Source organism: Camelus bactrianus, chromosome 10 (assembly GCF_048773025.1).
Source record: "Camelus bactrianus isolate YW-2024 breed Bactrian camel chromosome 10, ASM4877302v1, whole genome shotgun sequence".
Lineage (NCBI taxonomy): Eukaryota > Metazoa > Chordata > Mammalia > Artiodactyla > Camelidae > Camelus > Camelus bactrianus.
In genome coordinates, this window is record NC_133548.1 from 42,714,632 (window position 1) to 42,729,350 (window position 14,719).

Sequence of the window (14,719 nt, forward strand, 5' to 3'; positions counted from 1 at the left end):
TGCACACACGTGTCCACAGCCTCAGTTGTACACAAGTGACATTTTGTTTCACTCAATGCCAATAAAAAGGAATTCTCTTCATTTCCAAATCTCTCCCTTTATTATCATAATCAACCTTTACTTGGAGTAAAGCAAGCAGTAAAAATTATTCATGCAGCATCATTACATTATTACTTTCAGGTAAAAGAGGATGGGGGACTTTTAAGTTAAAATAGGCACTGAAAGAGACAAACTCTAGTTCCCAGGAAGGCTGACCGTCTACAGTCAGCACTATAAGCAGGATTAACGTGTAAGTATTAAGAGAACATATGGTGGCTTTGTTCTTCTTGGCACTTAAAAAAAAAGGTGACGAGATGCCTGTGATGATCAACATCATACAGGGAAGACCAAGTCCACACTTTGTCCTGAGTCAACTGCTACCACGTGAGTCTTCTTAGTCAAGTCATTTGTACCCACAGTGACGGAGTAGGTCCCTGGATACACTTCTATGTAGAGGTCCTTAGAGATGTTCTCAGCCTGAAAGGAAAGGCAGATATTAGCAGTTTAGAGATTTTATGTCCCATTGCCTCTACCCAGCTACCTCTGTGTGCCAGACGTGCGAAGGAGTGAGGCACTAACGTGGGAGACGGAGGCCCTGCTTTCAAGAAGGGTGCGGCGTGGCCACATAACAGGACTGCCATTTAGGTAAGTCTGTCTTTCCTTATGCTTGTTTCCTTAGTTCTAAAACTAAACCACAATTAAGTGTATGTGTGAAAACGCTGAAGTGTCATAGGAACATGAAGGATCATAAAAGGAACACTCTGGTTGGGGTAGAAAGATAAGAATCAGGTAGAGGGAAAGGCTAATGACCATTACTTAGGGGCTCAGCAGTAGGCAGTGGGACTTGTTAGCACAGGTCAGCAGTCATGGCCAGGCACCATGGAGTAACGAGAAGCATCGTTTTTAACTGTGCTTGGCTAAATTCATTATTAGGAGGATGAAACACTTCTTTTCTCCTGAAGCTGAGAACACTGTGAGGAGATGCCACTTTGACATGCTGCAGGTTAGCCGGCTGGCTAAAGCTCTCCCTTGGAGGATTGGTTCTCCTACATAGATGGTCCCCAACAGGCCAACTTACAGGTTTCAATTTTACAGTGGTGTGAAAGTGACATGAGTTTGGTAGAAACCGTACTTTGAATTCTGAAGTTTTCCTAGGCTACTGATAAGCAGTACGACACTCTATTGTGATCTCAGGCAGCAGCAGTGGGCCCCGGTGTCCCAGCCAGCCACGCGATCACCAGATCAAACGACTCATACACTTATAACCATTCTGTACCCAGACAACCACTCTGTTCTCCCTTTCAGTACAGCATTCAATAAATTACACGAACTATTCAAAACTTTACTACAAATAGGCTCTGTGTTAGATGCTTTTGCCCAACTGTCAGCTAATGTAAGTGTTCTGAGCATGTTTAAAGTGGGCTAGGCTAAGCTCTGATGTTCGGGAGGTTAGGTATACTAAATGCATTTTTGATTTATGGTATTTTCAACTTATGATAGGTTTATCGGGACATAAGTCAAAGAAGATCTCTGGTGCAAAACACTGGAAGCTGGAGTTAATGAAAAGATTTATATTTAGAGCTGAGCTGAGCACAAGCCAACCTCCAGGGACAGACTTCACGCCTGGCCGGGAAGTGGGTCACGGCAGACATACAGGCGGAGGAGAGGTCTCAGCTCAAATGGCAAAAGACCAAAGTCACAAACCAGAAAAGAGCCTGTAATTAAGAGCCAAACTCCTGTCCCACAGGTGGGAGACCACTACCTGCCTACTCGACGCTCAGAAGGAGCCACAGGCAGAAGCTGTCATATCGACACCACACATGGGGGAAAACCAAACACCTGGCCAGCAAATTCCACTAAGAGAAATAAAAGGTAATATTTATACTTTTATGAAACTTCCTCCCTTTCCACCTTGCAAACAGTTTTGAAGCCAAGTTTTTCCGAAGCTGCTCTATCTATATCCTCTCATGCCCAGTTACTGCAGAATTGGAGGTTTATTATCTTGTAAACGACGTGAATGTGAACGGTGGCGCCACCACTATTCACTGGTCATTAGCTATGTGAATAAACAAAAGTGGGTTTCAGAAAATGCAGCTGTATCAGAGCTGCAGAAAAGGGGCAAGATTGGCGCCTGTGATTCCAACACCCTGAACATCAGGAGCATGAGCATTACCAAAACCCAGCAAATGGTGGAGGCATCTCCACATAACAACTTGTCCTAGAAGCAGAGTATTCTTAGTTGCTACTAACTCTAGTGTATTCTGAACCCTGGCTAGCTGCACATCATATACAAACAAAAACTAAGCAGACGACTGCAGCAACACCCTGGAGATCCATTCCTCAGAATTCCAGCCCTTCCAAGTGCCAAAAGATTCCTTGGGTTCATGAACTGATGAGTACTTTATCCTAAAAATGAAAAACTCATCACTGTATGTTTTTACAGAGAAACATTTGTGGAAAACAGGAACAAATCCCTTCAAATGTTTTGGAACCCGATCTAACCAAATGTATACGTTTCAGAATTTCGGCGACAGTTTTCACTTTTTACGCCCCTCCTGCTGCTTGAACAGATGGAGGAATTCCAGCGGGACGCAGCGCCAGCCCAGCTGAGCTGTAGCAACTGAGATATGAATACTTCACATTCTTTCCAACCGCAACTATGAGTTCAGGCACAGAGAGAATCCCTGAAATTTCAAGTGAAGGAAGGATACCAAGAAAACATTATTTTACACTGAACTAAAATGTTGTGCCCTTTCCCCAAGGGTAAAAACATCCCATCTTAAAAATATTACAAGCGCAGTACACAGAACCTGATAACAAGCAGTGGGGGTGAAGCCCAGGACCCTAGAAGCTCTGCACTCACAGGCCGGGGCGCCTCCAGAGCACAGTCCGACGCCAGGCAGATGCCTCCGACCCCGCGGGACGCGTCTTTTCTCTGAAGAGAGAGATAGAAACACTGATGAGGGCGGGCCTGAGCTTTGTCTTCTGGATGGTAAAGAGACATCTTCTCCTACTTAATTAAGAACTAACAACTGCTCTATCAGTTTTTTCCAAGTTGCCACCTAAATTCTTAAGGTTTTTAGTGAATTGTGTCAAGTATTTTTAGTTAGATGTTTACCATGATTCCCTTTTATCCTTACCTGGCCGTTAGAGTCAGACAGACGTGAGTTTGAATCCTATCTCTGCCATTTACTGAAAAGGACAGATTAATTTCTCTAAGCCTTGGTTTTCTGGTCTCTAACCTGGGGATACTAGCCTGTAGGGAAGACTTAAAGTGCAAAAGGGTTTCAGAAAACAGAATTCTCTTCTGTGCTTCTCCCAGGAGTGGGAGCGCCAGAGGGAAAGAGGCTGAACTGAGAAAGCCAATTTCCCTTAGCACCAACTTACATTTTACGGGAAGGGATGGCAGGGATTGGATGATGCTGGCCTGCACGTAACCCCTCGGGGTCAGACCAGAAAACGGAGCCCAGGATTCAGGCTCTGGTTCTGCTTCTCATACCCCGGGCCAGGGGAATAGCAGGGACTTCTGGCGTGTGTCCAGCCCTTGCTTATCTCCCTGTGGCCACTCACCCATCCTTTCCCCAAACCCACAGGCCAGAGAAGTCAGCAATCCAACTGTGGATTAGACTCTGGACTTAAGTTTGCTATCTTTGAGTACAACTAGGGGAGTTTAAAAAGGAAAAGAAAAACATAAGACCTACTCTCCTCAAAAACAACAACAAAGGACTCACGTTGAATCAGTTCAACAAGTAGAGTCTTTGGCTTCTCCAGAGTGACATGTGGTAAAAGACAGGCCATTTGTAGTGAGAGGCCTATAATTGTTATCTTTAGGAAAAGTATTTTGTTCAAAGAGGCCCCCTCCTCACACTTCCTTTTTTAAATTAACGAAGACATGATAGTTATCACCACCTGGGAGTATAATATGTGATTATTAAAAATCTCTTCCATATCCCTAGATGCAGAAGAGGATATTTGATATGCTTTTCTTTAAGCCTGCCTGAGAGTCCCTTGGCCCCAGACTGCAGGTTCCACTGAAGATCCTACAGTGGCGTCAATCTTACATTTTGGACAAACTCTTATTTCATGTTCACCGCTGTAAGTTCTCCAGGGCTGGGAGTTGGTACATTTCTGTGGAGCGCTGTAGTACCGAGTCACCCAGGCATCCAACAGTACAATCCAGCAGGAGCATCTCAGTCTAGGGCCTCCCATCTTGGGAGGCTGAAGGCACATACCTGATCGTTCCCTATGTCCGAGCACAGCTCCGATGACTTCCCTCTGTGATAACGAGAGACATGGATTGCCCCTCCTTCCTCTGGCGCAGATGAGTAATACTTCTAGAAAAGTAATGTGAAAGATGTTGGGTTACCAAATAGTCTGGTCAAATTAAAAAAAAAAAAACCCGTTTTTTGGGCAAAGTCGGGTTAAGAGGCAAGAGAGCTAAGGTATATTACCTGCCCTCTTCAGAGGCCTCTCAAGTCATACAACAAATTTAACCCATGTAAAGTGGCTGCAGAGAAGGAAACCACACTTGGCATTACTTTGCTGCCATCTGCTGCCTCCGTAGGGCAAGAACTCAAGCTGGGCAGGACCATGCTCTCTGCCAGGTTAAATAATTTTCACAGCATCCTCCCCACCGATGTCAGATACACATGCCCTCTCGTCTCCACTCATGACAAGTTCTGATGAACAGGTCCATGCTTACTAAGTCTCAGACAAGGACAAGGGAAGAGAGAGATGCATCTCCTTGAAGTTTAGAAATACAACAGGAAGTGTAACATAAACCCAACAGCTATGCAGCCCTTCTCCCCATGCAGAGGAGGGGAGGGAGAAGTTTCCAATTTAAGCAAAATAATCCAAAGGCTCAGAAAGCAGTTCTTTTCTTGTCTACTTCCTTCCTCCCCCTCGAAGTTAACCTTAGACTTGCCCTTGATTATGACTAATGGTGAGGACGTCATAAGCCTGCTTGTTTTGAACAAAGGGTAGAGACAATGTTTAAAGCAAGAGACCAAAAGAATGAGAAGCTGGGGAAAGCACGTCAGGACGTGAATTTAATGATATATTTTAGGGGCTGCTTCAAAATTCTAAAAGCAAATTCAGAGAACACTGTTCTTAATTCTATCTCTAGAAAGCCAAGGGGTTCTGAGGCTCCATTCCATAATGGAGACTTGAACCGAAGCATGAACTGAAAACCAAAACGAAGAACACCAATTTGCTCAACCTCAAACCAAAGACAAATATTATTCCTCTTACTGAACCATGAACCAAAGTGTTTAACTTGATCACTTTACAGCAGAATCAAAGTCATGGCTTTTTCTAAAACCATTTAACAGAATAAGAACATAAAAATACTCTCTGAACCATATCTTGTTGCTTGGAATCCTATTCTTGGAGTCACAGGGTTTTATAAAAGATGTAGAAATATTAGAGACTCTTTGAATCTTAATATTCATCATGAAACTGAAAAGCAGGACAGAAACAAGGTATTCCTTCTGCCGTATAGACCAGCAGCTTTACAACTACATAAAAATCATAAAATGTTAAGTCTGGAGGAGACCAGAGGGTTTGTTTTAATCTCTAGAAGACAGAGAGTACCTTCTGTGCAGGTGATTTCCTTGAATGTTGGCTGGCCTGTCTTCAACATCCCCTCAAAGTACTTAAAGATGATCTTAGTGTATGGTTTTGAGAAGAGGATCTTTCAAACCTTTGTTCACCCATTTCAGTGAACAGTACCAAAAATCTCATCACATAAGTCCCTTGTGTTACAGTTTATGACAATTTTATAGTGTTCACCTGTCAGGGGAAACCAAAGAAACAGACTCTAAGGGCTGGAAAGGACTCGAGACATCATCATTTTACTATGGAGAAGGTTAGGCTGAGAGACTAAGTGGCCAAAGGCACCACAGCCAGCAAGTAGCAAAACATGGGTCTGATTCCTGGGAGGCTGCTCCTGCCATCAAGCCACACTACCTCTGGTGAGGGCACTGCATCTGTTCCACATACTGTCCAAAGGGACATACTTAAAAACTACATTACCAGGGACTTGAAACAGACATTAAGATTTAATGGAGGGATTTTGTTTCAGTTTTTGCTTTGAAAACAGAGAGGCTCAGTTCCTTTAGTGCTATCCTGATTAAAACAAAACAAAAACAACTTTAGTCAGTTCAACGTTTAAAAAACTCCTAATTTTGGACTTGATTGCTCTAGAATTCAGCAAATATGCCTTCCCTCCTTCCCCAGTCTCAAAACAATAGTGAGGGGAGAGACCTTTTCTGGCTTGTTCATTGCTGTGTCCTCATAACACCTGGAGTGAGGCATTCAATATTTGCTGAATGAATTCTTACCTGGACTTGTCACCTGGTTTAAATCCTTGGCTGATTACAATCTGCCCATGAAGGCAGGGCAGGGTGCACAGGTAGTCTCCAGATTCTCCCTAAATTCCACGAAAAGCCATTTTGTGATCCATCAGCAGACAGACAAGGGCACGGCTTTGGCTTACACCAACTTACCCCACACTGACTCGAAGTATAGTCCATGAATTCTGCCATTGTTCTGAAGGAAGCACTGAGGGTTGGATGTCTTTCTTCTCTCTATTTGAATAAACGGCAAGTCACAGGTGAGATCTGGTAGTCCCTACTAGAGAATGAAGTCATTTTGGCAATAGCTTCCTTTGTACTTTTCGAAAGGCCTCTGCAAGTTTAAGTCAGTAAGAAAGATCTTACTGAGAAAGAATTCCAACTATAAAAGGAATACATAGACATGTAGTTTTTCCAGGACAAAGGTAAAGAGGTTTATTGGCGTTCCTCTAATATCAGACGGCAGCATGTAAGAATTGTTTTAAAAAGTAACCACAGGGCCGAGCACTAGCGGTATCTAGCGGTATCCTAAAGCTACCCAGTAAGAATCTGTCAAATGTCAAGAGTTTTCAAAAGGGTTTTCGGCTCATTGTCCCGACACTTAACAGCTTCCGCCAAGGACAGGAAATCCCTCGGGTGTTTCTGTGTGGCGTGCCCTGGTTCTCAGCAAGCCGCTGCTGAGCCAATGAATGGGCTGGTCCCCCAGCACAGGGAACCTCACCTCTCCCGGGAGAAGCCGCTGGGTGCCGGCTGCCGGCCCTCTTTCTCGGTAGGGCCGCTCCCGGGAAATGACCCCCGCGCTGCCTTTGGGAAGCTCCACCGAATGCCAGTCCACCGCCCTCCTTTTGGCCCGCTCCAGCACTTCCTGACCCAGCTTAGCCGAGCGCTGCAGGGAACGTCGGTCCAACCCGTTCAGCGCCGCGGCCGCCAAACAGTTCTCCATGTCTCCCTGCGCAGGCACAGACACAGAAACATGGGCGGGTGAGCGGGCCGCAGCGACCCAACTCCAGCTTGGGGCTGGAGCCAGGTCCTCGACCTCCCCGGCGACCACTGTCCCCGGCGCCGCCCAACGCGCTCTCCACCGGGCGCTGGGTCGAGGGCGACGGGGTGCGCGCGGACCATCTCCATTTCCATCCCCCTCTCCGCTGCAGGGGGCTCTCACCTGGGCTGCCTCTCAAAGCGCATGCGCTCAGCGCACCATCGCAAAGGGAGGGCGGGGCCTGGAGCACCAAGCTCCGACGCAGCAGGCTATTGGCCGGATGGGGACGAGGGGCGGGGCGATGGGGCACGCCTCCTGCGTCCGGGCCGCGGTCCCAGCGCGCGGGTTGCCGGGCGAACTGCTGGAGCGCAGGGGGCGGGGAGGGGCCTGGAGGCACTGGGGTTGCTAGGACTGGAGTCTAGGTCGCTTGTCCGCGCTGTCGCGGGAATCCCTGGGCCAGGACCTAGCCCTTAGAAGTCGTCTCTTCCGCTTGACGCGGTGAAGCTGGTGTAAAGTCAGGTGGTTTCCTCTTGGGCTCAGAAATTGTAGGGAATAACGTACGTGCCTCCAGGCACCTCTTAATGCCGGTTTGGGATATCGCTACACTTAAGCCGCTTATGTTTGAAAAGATGACTAGGATGGGCCAAACGGTGTGGCTGCCACGGTGGCGTTTGGAGAAGGGAGTCTGGCCAGCAGGCTGTGGGCGGTGGGACGCGAGGCCCGGTGGGACCGCCCCCAGGGCCAGAGAGGCGCCTGCATTGTAAGGTCTCTCATAATCCCCTCGGGTGAGAAGTACAGACTCATTTATGGAGGCTTCTTCTCTGGGTAGGGGGTTCACCTTTCAAGAATAGTTGCCCCACATGTAAGGAGCTCTGCACGGTTACCTTCCACTCCACTGGTTGGTTATCTGATAGGAGATACAGGGTTTCACTGCTAATTAAAGTGAAAGCATTAAAGCATTGCTTCTCAGGAGGGATCACTTTAAAGGACGCAAACTGAGCTAGTCTCAGCAGATGGCTTGATTAGAAGTGCTGAGCTTCCAGGTGTGTATGAGGATGCTACTACAACCTCCATCTGCGCTTTTTCTTGTTTTTCCTTTTCTTTCTTTTTTTGTTTCCTGCTTTCGTCTTACAGAAAGACATTGAGATATTGTTGAGATATTTTTCATTTTTCATTGTAAGAGCTTTCTAAAACTTTCCCTTCAATAAGTGTTTATCAAGTACCTCCTTTAGAACAATGTGGTTAGTGTGCAGGGTCCCAAATATGCAGTCTGGAGAGCTGAGTTTGAATTCAGACTGCCACTTTTTGCTGTGTGATTCTGGGCAAACAAATTACTTAACTTCTTTGAGCGGCACTTTTATCATCTCTGTACTTGGAAATACAAATAGTCTCAACCTCCATAGGCTGTGAGCTTCTTGAGAGCAGGGACCGTATCTGTCTTGTTTACTGAGTTTAAGGTGCATCTAGCATTTTATCTGTCACAAAAGGGGCTGAAAATAGTTATTGAATGCATGAATTGATGTGCCAGGTGCTGTCCTGGGAGTGGTGGAGAATAGAAAGTGGATCAGACTAAAGGAGACTGCAAAAGAGGGCATGATGCACATAAAATCTGTAATGCTAGGAACAAAATATTAAGATTTTGTTTATATACTTTTGCCATAAGATTGATATGATAAAGTGCTATGAAGGTTAGAAGAGTAGATACTGTTTAGCTGAGAGATCTAGAAAGGCTTTGGAGAGAAGGAAGCATTTGAGCTACGCCATGAAGGATGGCCTAGGAATTGATAGGAGAAGAGGTAGTTAAGATACCTGTTAACTGGTCTTATAATGAGTGTAGTCTGGGGTGAGATAGAATTTGTTCTTTCATTATTTATGGATTTCAAGATCCTGGCTCCGTAACTGTTAGCTGTGTCTGTGTAGCTATGGGCAGACTACTTAACTGTTTTATACCTCAGTTTTGTCATCTGTAAAATGTGAATAACAGTACATTCCTCATGGGGTAGTTAATACATGTAAAGTACTTTAAATAGTACTTAGCACATAGTAAATGCTCAATAAATATTAGCTAGTATTATTATCCTCTTCAGGCTTCAGCCTTGTCTCCTAGTATGCCCTTATTTACCTGATGTTACATCCACAATGCACCCCACTTGACTCTCTTCCCCAGGATTCTATTACTACCCCCCACCTCCAGTTTGATTCCAGTTAAAGCATTATCTTTTGTCAAGTCAACTTTTTGAAATTTTCCACTATTCCCAGGTACAACCTCTGTTTTCATGGCTTTCTCTCTCTATTTTTAAACTATTGTGGACTTATCCCAATCTGATTTATATTATATGTAGTTATGGTTCACTCTCTCCTAACAGCTTATAAACTCCTTGAAGGTGGAAACTATTCCTTATTTGTCCCTATGTATTCAAGGACTGTTAAGCAGTAGGTATTCAATAGATATTTGTTGAATTTACTGATTGACTTTTTACTTTAAGTAGATTACTGTTTGGCCAGCTAAGAATTGGGTTCTTAAAAAAATCTGCCTACATACACTTTGATGAATGTTATGAATATTCAATTGTAACTAATTTTCCCAGAATTGAGCACTTAGAAATATATGGGAAAGAAGTTGCTTGGAATGAAACTGAAGCCTGAAGAATGACACAAAATAAAATTTTGCATTTATTTTTGTATTTATAAATATATATATATATGCATATATAATTATATATTTGTAAATATATATAGTATATAAATACGTGTATTTTTATCATTTAAAGGTTTGTACTGTAAATGTAAACCACAGATTGAGAGAATCCTTTTTCCTTTTTTAGGGTTGGATGGGAATAATGATGGAACATGACCTGTCATCAGGGCCCTTGTGGATCAAACACAGCCCAAGCCAGGTACTTCTGAAAGCCACTGGTGGGGACTTACAGAACAGTAAACAGAGGGAGGGCATATCATCAGGAATGCACCTGGTAATTTAATTAGTGGAGAAAAACTGTTGGTATAAGTCTTCCATGATTTCTGTCTTCTCAAGGGTAAATTCATTACAGAGAACACATAGAAGTTATTTATCTAGGTTATGTTTAGGGGAATAGGTGAGTTGGAGGACGTCTTTATTCCTGAGATCTGAGGAAAGAGATTAATGCTGTATCTGGGGATTTTTTGAGGAGAAAAAAAAGTCTAGTGAAGAGCAGTGTAAACTCTTTTTCTCTATGTGGAAGGGGCAAAAAAGGGTTAAAAACCTAGGCTGCAAAAGTGGGTATCATGCCAGAGTTAAACAATGATTTATACTGTACATACCAGAGAATGTATACATCATTTTGTTTGACAGGTGGTATTTTTATTTCTTCAGCAGACTTAGGGAGCTTTAGAATCATTATAGCTTTGTAAAGTAGCATTACAGTCATTAGATCATGACTGAGCGAGCCATTAGATCATTCATTTTGCCTGATTACATCAACTCATTGGGGTATTGGGGAATGAAAGAAACTCATTATCAAAATTGTCATCTTGATTATATAGATTAAAGGAAATGAATCAGACTTCTGTGAATTAGCTTTCACAAGCTGTTAAAAATTGAAAGTTAAAAAATTGGTTGCAGAGCAGGAATGATTAGGGAAAAATTTTGTCATTTTAAAAACTGTCAGACTAAAAGAACAGTAATTTCAGTAATTTTGGAAGATATAAATAGTTGGAATCCATGTAGAGTTTTTAAAAAACAACTTTATTACAGTATAATTTACATACATATCATAAATTTCACCTTGTGTAAGTATACAATTGAATCAATTTTAGTTATTTTATGGAATTATGTATATATCACCACAATCCAGTTTAGGAACATTTTCATGACCTGGAAAAGATCCCTAGTGCCCACCACATGCCATCAGTCTTAGCTCCCACCCTAGACCCAGGCGACCACTGTTCTTGCCACTTCTGTAAATTTACATTTTCTACCCAGTTCATGTAAATGAATCATGCAATATGTGACCTTTGTTGTCTGGCTTGTTTTGCTTAGCATAATGCTTTTGAGGTTCATCCAAATTGTTGCATGTATCAGTAGTTCATTCTTTTTTATGGCTGAATAATATTCCACCACTATATTAATATTCTACATTTTGTTTATATTCACCAGTTGATGGCCATTTTAATTGTTTCCAGTTTGAGGCTATTATGAATAATGTTGCTGTGAAAGATTGGGTGTGAGACTTTGTGTGGATACAGGTTTTCATTTCTCTTGGGGAGATACTTAGGAGTGAAATTTCTAGGTGGTATGATAAATTTATGCTTAACATTTTAAGAAACTACCGCACTGTTTTCCAGAATAGCTGTACCATTTTACATTTCCACAAGCTATGTATGAAGTTTCCAGTTTTTCTACATCCTCTCCAATGCTTTTTATTGTCTTTTTGATTATAGTCATTCTTATGGGTGTGAAGTAGTATGTCATTGTGATTTTAATTTGCATTTCCTTAATGGCTAATGATGTTGAGCATGTTTTGTTGTAGTTATTAGCTATTCCTATTTCTTCTTTCATGAAATGTCTGTCCAAGCCTTCTGCCTCATTTAAAATTTGTTTAATTTTTTAATTAAAAAAATTTTTTTTAAATTGAGTTATATGAGTTCTTATTCTGAACATGAATTCTTTATCAGATGTATGATTTCTGTTTTCTCCCAGTCTGTGTCATGGCTTTCATTTTCATAATAGTGTTTTGAAACACAAACATCTTAAATTTTGATGAAGTCCATTTATTCATTTTTTTTCCTTTATGGATTATACTTTTGGTGTCATATCTAAATATATCTTTGTCTAACCAAGGTCATGAATTTTTTTTTCGGATGTTTTCTTCTAAAAGTTTTATATTTTAGTTTTTACATTTAGGTTCATGCCATTTTGCATTCGTTTGTGTGTGTTATGAGGGAAGGGTCTTAATTCTTCTCTTTACATGCAGATGTCCCATTATCTTAGTACCATTTGTCAAAAAGACTATCCTTTTCTCAGTAAATTGCTTTGACACTTTTGTTAAATATCAATTGACTGTAAACATAAGGGTTAATTTGGGGACTTTTAATTCTGTTCCATTGATCTATGTCCTTATGCCAGTAACATACTGTCTTGGTTATTATAGCTTTCCAGTAAGTTTGGAAATTGGGAACCATAAGTCTGTCAACTATGTTCTTAATTTTCAAAATTGTTTTAGTATTCTAGGACATTTGTATTTCCAGAAAATTTAAATTCAGCTCATCGACTTGTGCATAATGATTATTAGAATTTTGGTAGGGATTAGACTGAATCTATAGATGAATTTGAGGAGAATTGTAATCTTAACAACACTGAGTTTCTGAATTCATGAAAATGGAGTATCTCTATTTCAGTTTTTTTTCAGGTTTTTTCAGAAATGTTGTATAGTAAATAGTGTACTTTTGCACTTCTTTTAACAAATGTATAAATGCTTAATTCTTTATGTCATTGGGAATGGAATTGTTTTCTTGATTTCATTTTCGGATTATGTACTAGTATATCGAAATTAGTTAATTTTTGCATTTTGATATTGTATCCTGTGACCTTACTGAACTCATTTACTAGTACTAGTAGGTTTTTTGTGGATTCTTATGTTCATTGACTTCTTGAGTATGCAGGTTGTTTTTCCTCAAATTTGGGAAGTTTTTGGCCATATATTTCTTTCAATATTTTTTTGTGCCCCTTTCTCTCTCTCTCTTCCGAGACTCCCCTTACACATGTTAGTACATGTTTATTTTTCATCATTGTTTTTCCTTTTCTTTAAATGGTAATCTCAGTTGATCTATCTTCAAGGTCACTGATTCTTTTTTCTGCTGTCTCAAATCTACTGTCAAGTCCCTTAGTGAATTTTCACTTCAGTTGTTGTGCTTGTCAACTCTGGTGTTTGTTTGTGTTATAATCTCTTTTTATTGATATTCTTTATTGAGTTGTTGTTGTCATACTTTAAAAACTTGTTTATTTTTTCAGTTCTTTGAACATATTCATAACAGCTGCCTTGAAGTCTTTTTTAAATCTAACATTTGGGCCCCCTCAGAGCAAGTTTCTGTTAAGTGTGCCCTTTTTCTGTATATGGGTCTCATTTTCCTATTTATTTGAGTATGTCTGATAATTTTTGTTGTTGTTGTTGAAAACTGAACATTTTAGGTCAGGAGCCAACAAACTTTTTCTATGAAGGACCACACAGTAAATATTTTAGGCTTTGCAAACCATGTTGTCTGTGTTGTAACCACTTACTCCACTGCAGTGATGTGAAAGCAGACATATACAATATGTAAATGAATGAACAACTTTATGTGAAAAAACGGGCAATGGGCCATAATTGGGCTGGGGGCTGTAGTTTGCTGACCTCTATTTTAGATAATATAGCAACTCTGGATTCTGATCTGCCCTCTCCCTGGGAGTTGTCACTGCTACTGTTGTCTGTCAGCTGTTTAGTGACTTGCCTGGGCTTAGTCTGTAGAGTCTGTTTCCCCTGTGATGTGTGGCCATTGATGTCTCTCCTCAGCTTTTTTCTTTTAATTCTTGTTTTTTTTTTTAAGCCTGACTTCCTAGGAATTGTCAGCATAGTTTAGTGGTCAGCTAATAATCGGTAGCAGGTTGTACCTAAATATCTTGGGCCTAGTGTGGCTTTACCCTTTGCTGGGTATCTGTGTATGAGTTAGGGAACACATTTAAAGTTCAGTCAAGCCTGCTGTGACTTTTATTTTCTGTATACACAAGGCTTCACGTTCAGCCAGTGCATGACCCAGGACACCGGCACACCTTCCAGACCTCCAAGGATATGTGAGAGCTTACTGAGATCTCCTATGGCTGTCTTGTTCCCTGGATCTCACTTAAATTTCTGGTTGGCTCATTGCTTGCCCCAGCCAGTACTGCAGTCTCAGCCAGCTGTGATGTTGATTTTCTTTGATTGCTTACCACTTACTTTCTAAGATCACTTGTTTCCAGCAATACCCTGGACACCGAATCAAGCCGTTATCCTCCAGCAGCAGAGCTTGTCCAGTTCTTATAGAACCACCATACTGGAGTTCAGGGTGGAAGGTAGGGAATGGGAACAGCCTCTTGCTGCCTCAGATTCCTACTTTTCTTACAGAGGTTCAGTAGGGTTTTGTTGTTGTTGTTGTTGTTGTTCTTTTTTTTTTTAAAATAATGCTTTTCAATTTGTTTTGTACCTCTGGTTAGTTTCAAAAAAAAATCTGAAATGATTGTTTTGACAGTTTTGTGTAGTTTTATTGTGGCTTTTTGGAGAGATGATTTGTCAGCCTCTTCACTCCATCATTCTGGAAGTGTTTCAGATGTGGAGTTTTAATATCCTAAAAACTGACT

General features: G+C 41.6%; 1 protein-coding gene across 3 annotated transcripts; it reads right to left on the reverse strand.

Moving 5' to 3' along the window:
* Nucleotides 1–72: 72 nt before the first annotated feature.
* Nucleotides 73–7,632, reverse strand: AKIP1 (A-kinase interacting protein 1). 3 transcript variants are annotated; one of them, XM_010964897.3, is made up of 6 exons: nt 7,555–7,632; nt 7,114–7,341; nt 6,546–6,626; nt 4,272–4,373; nt 2,903–2,974; nt 73–516 (listed from the first exon to the last, which is right to left on the reverse strand). In XM_010964897.3, exons 2-6 carry the CDS (start codon nt 7,333–7,335, stop codon nt 373–375), a joined length of 621 nt encoding a protein of 206 aa, XP_010963199.1. In that variant the 5' UTR covers nt 7,336–7,341; nt 7,555–7,632; the 3' UTR covers nt 73–372. The 3 variants fall into 3 exon arrangements, with proteins under 3 accessions (XP_010963199.1, XP_074228532.1, XP_010963200.1); XM_074372431.1 differs by lacking the exon at nt 7,555–7,632 and having other exon boundaries at nt 2,850–2,974; nt 7,263–7,548; XM_010964898.3 differs by lacking the exon at nt 7,555–7,632 and having other exon boundaries at nt 2,850–2,974; nt 7,114–7,548.
* Between the last annotated feature and the right edge of the window lie 7,087 nt (nt 7,633–14,719).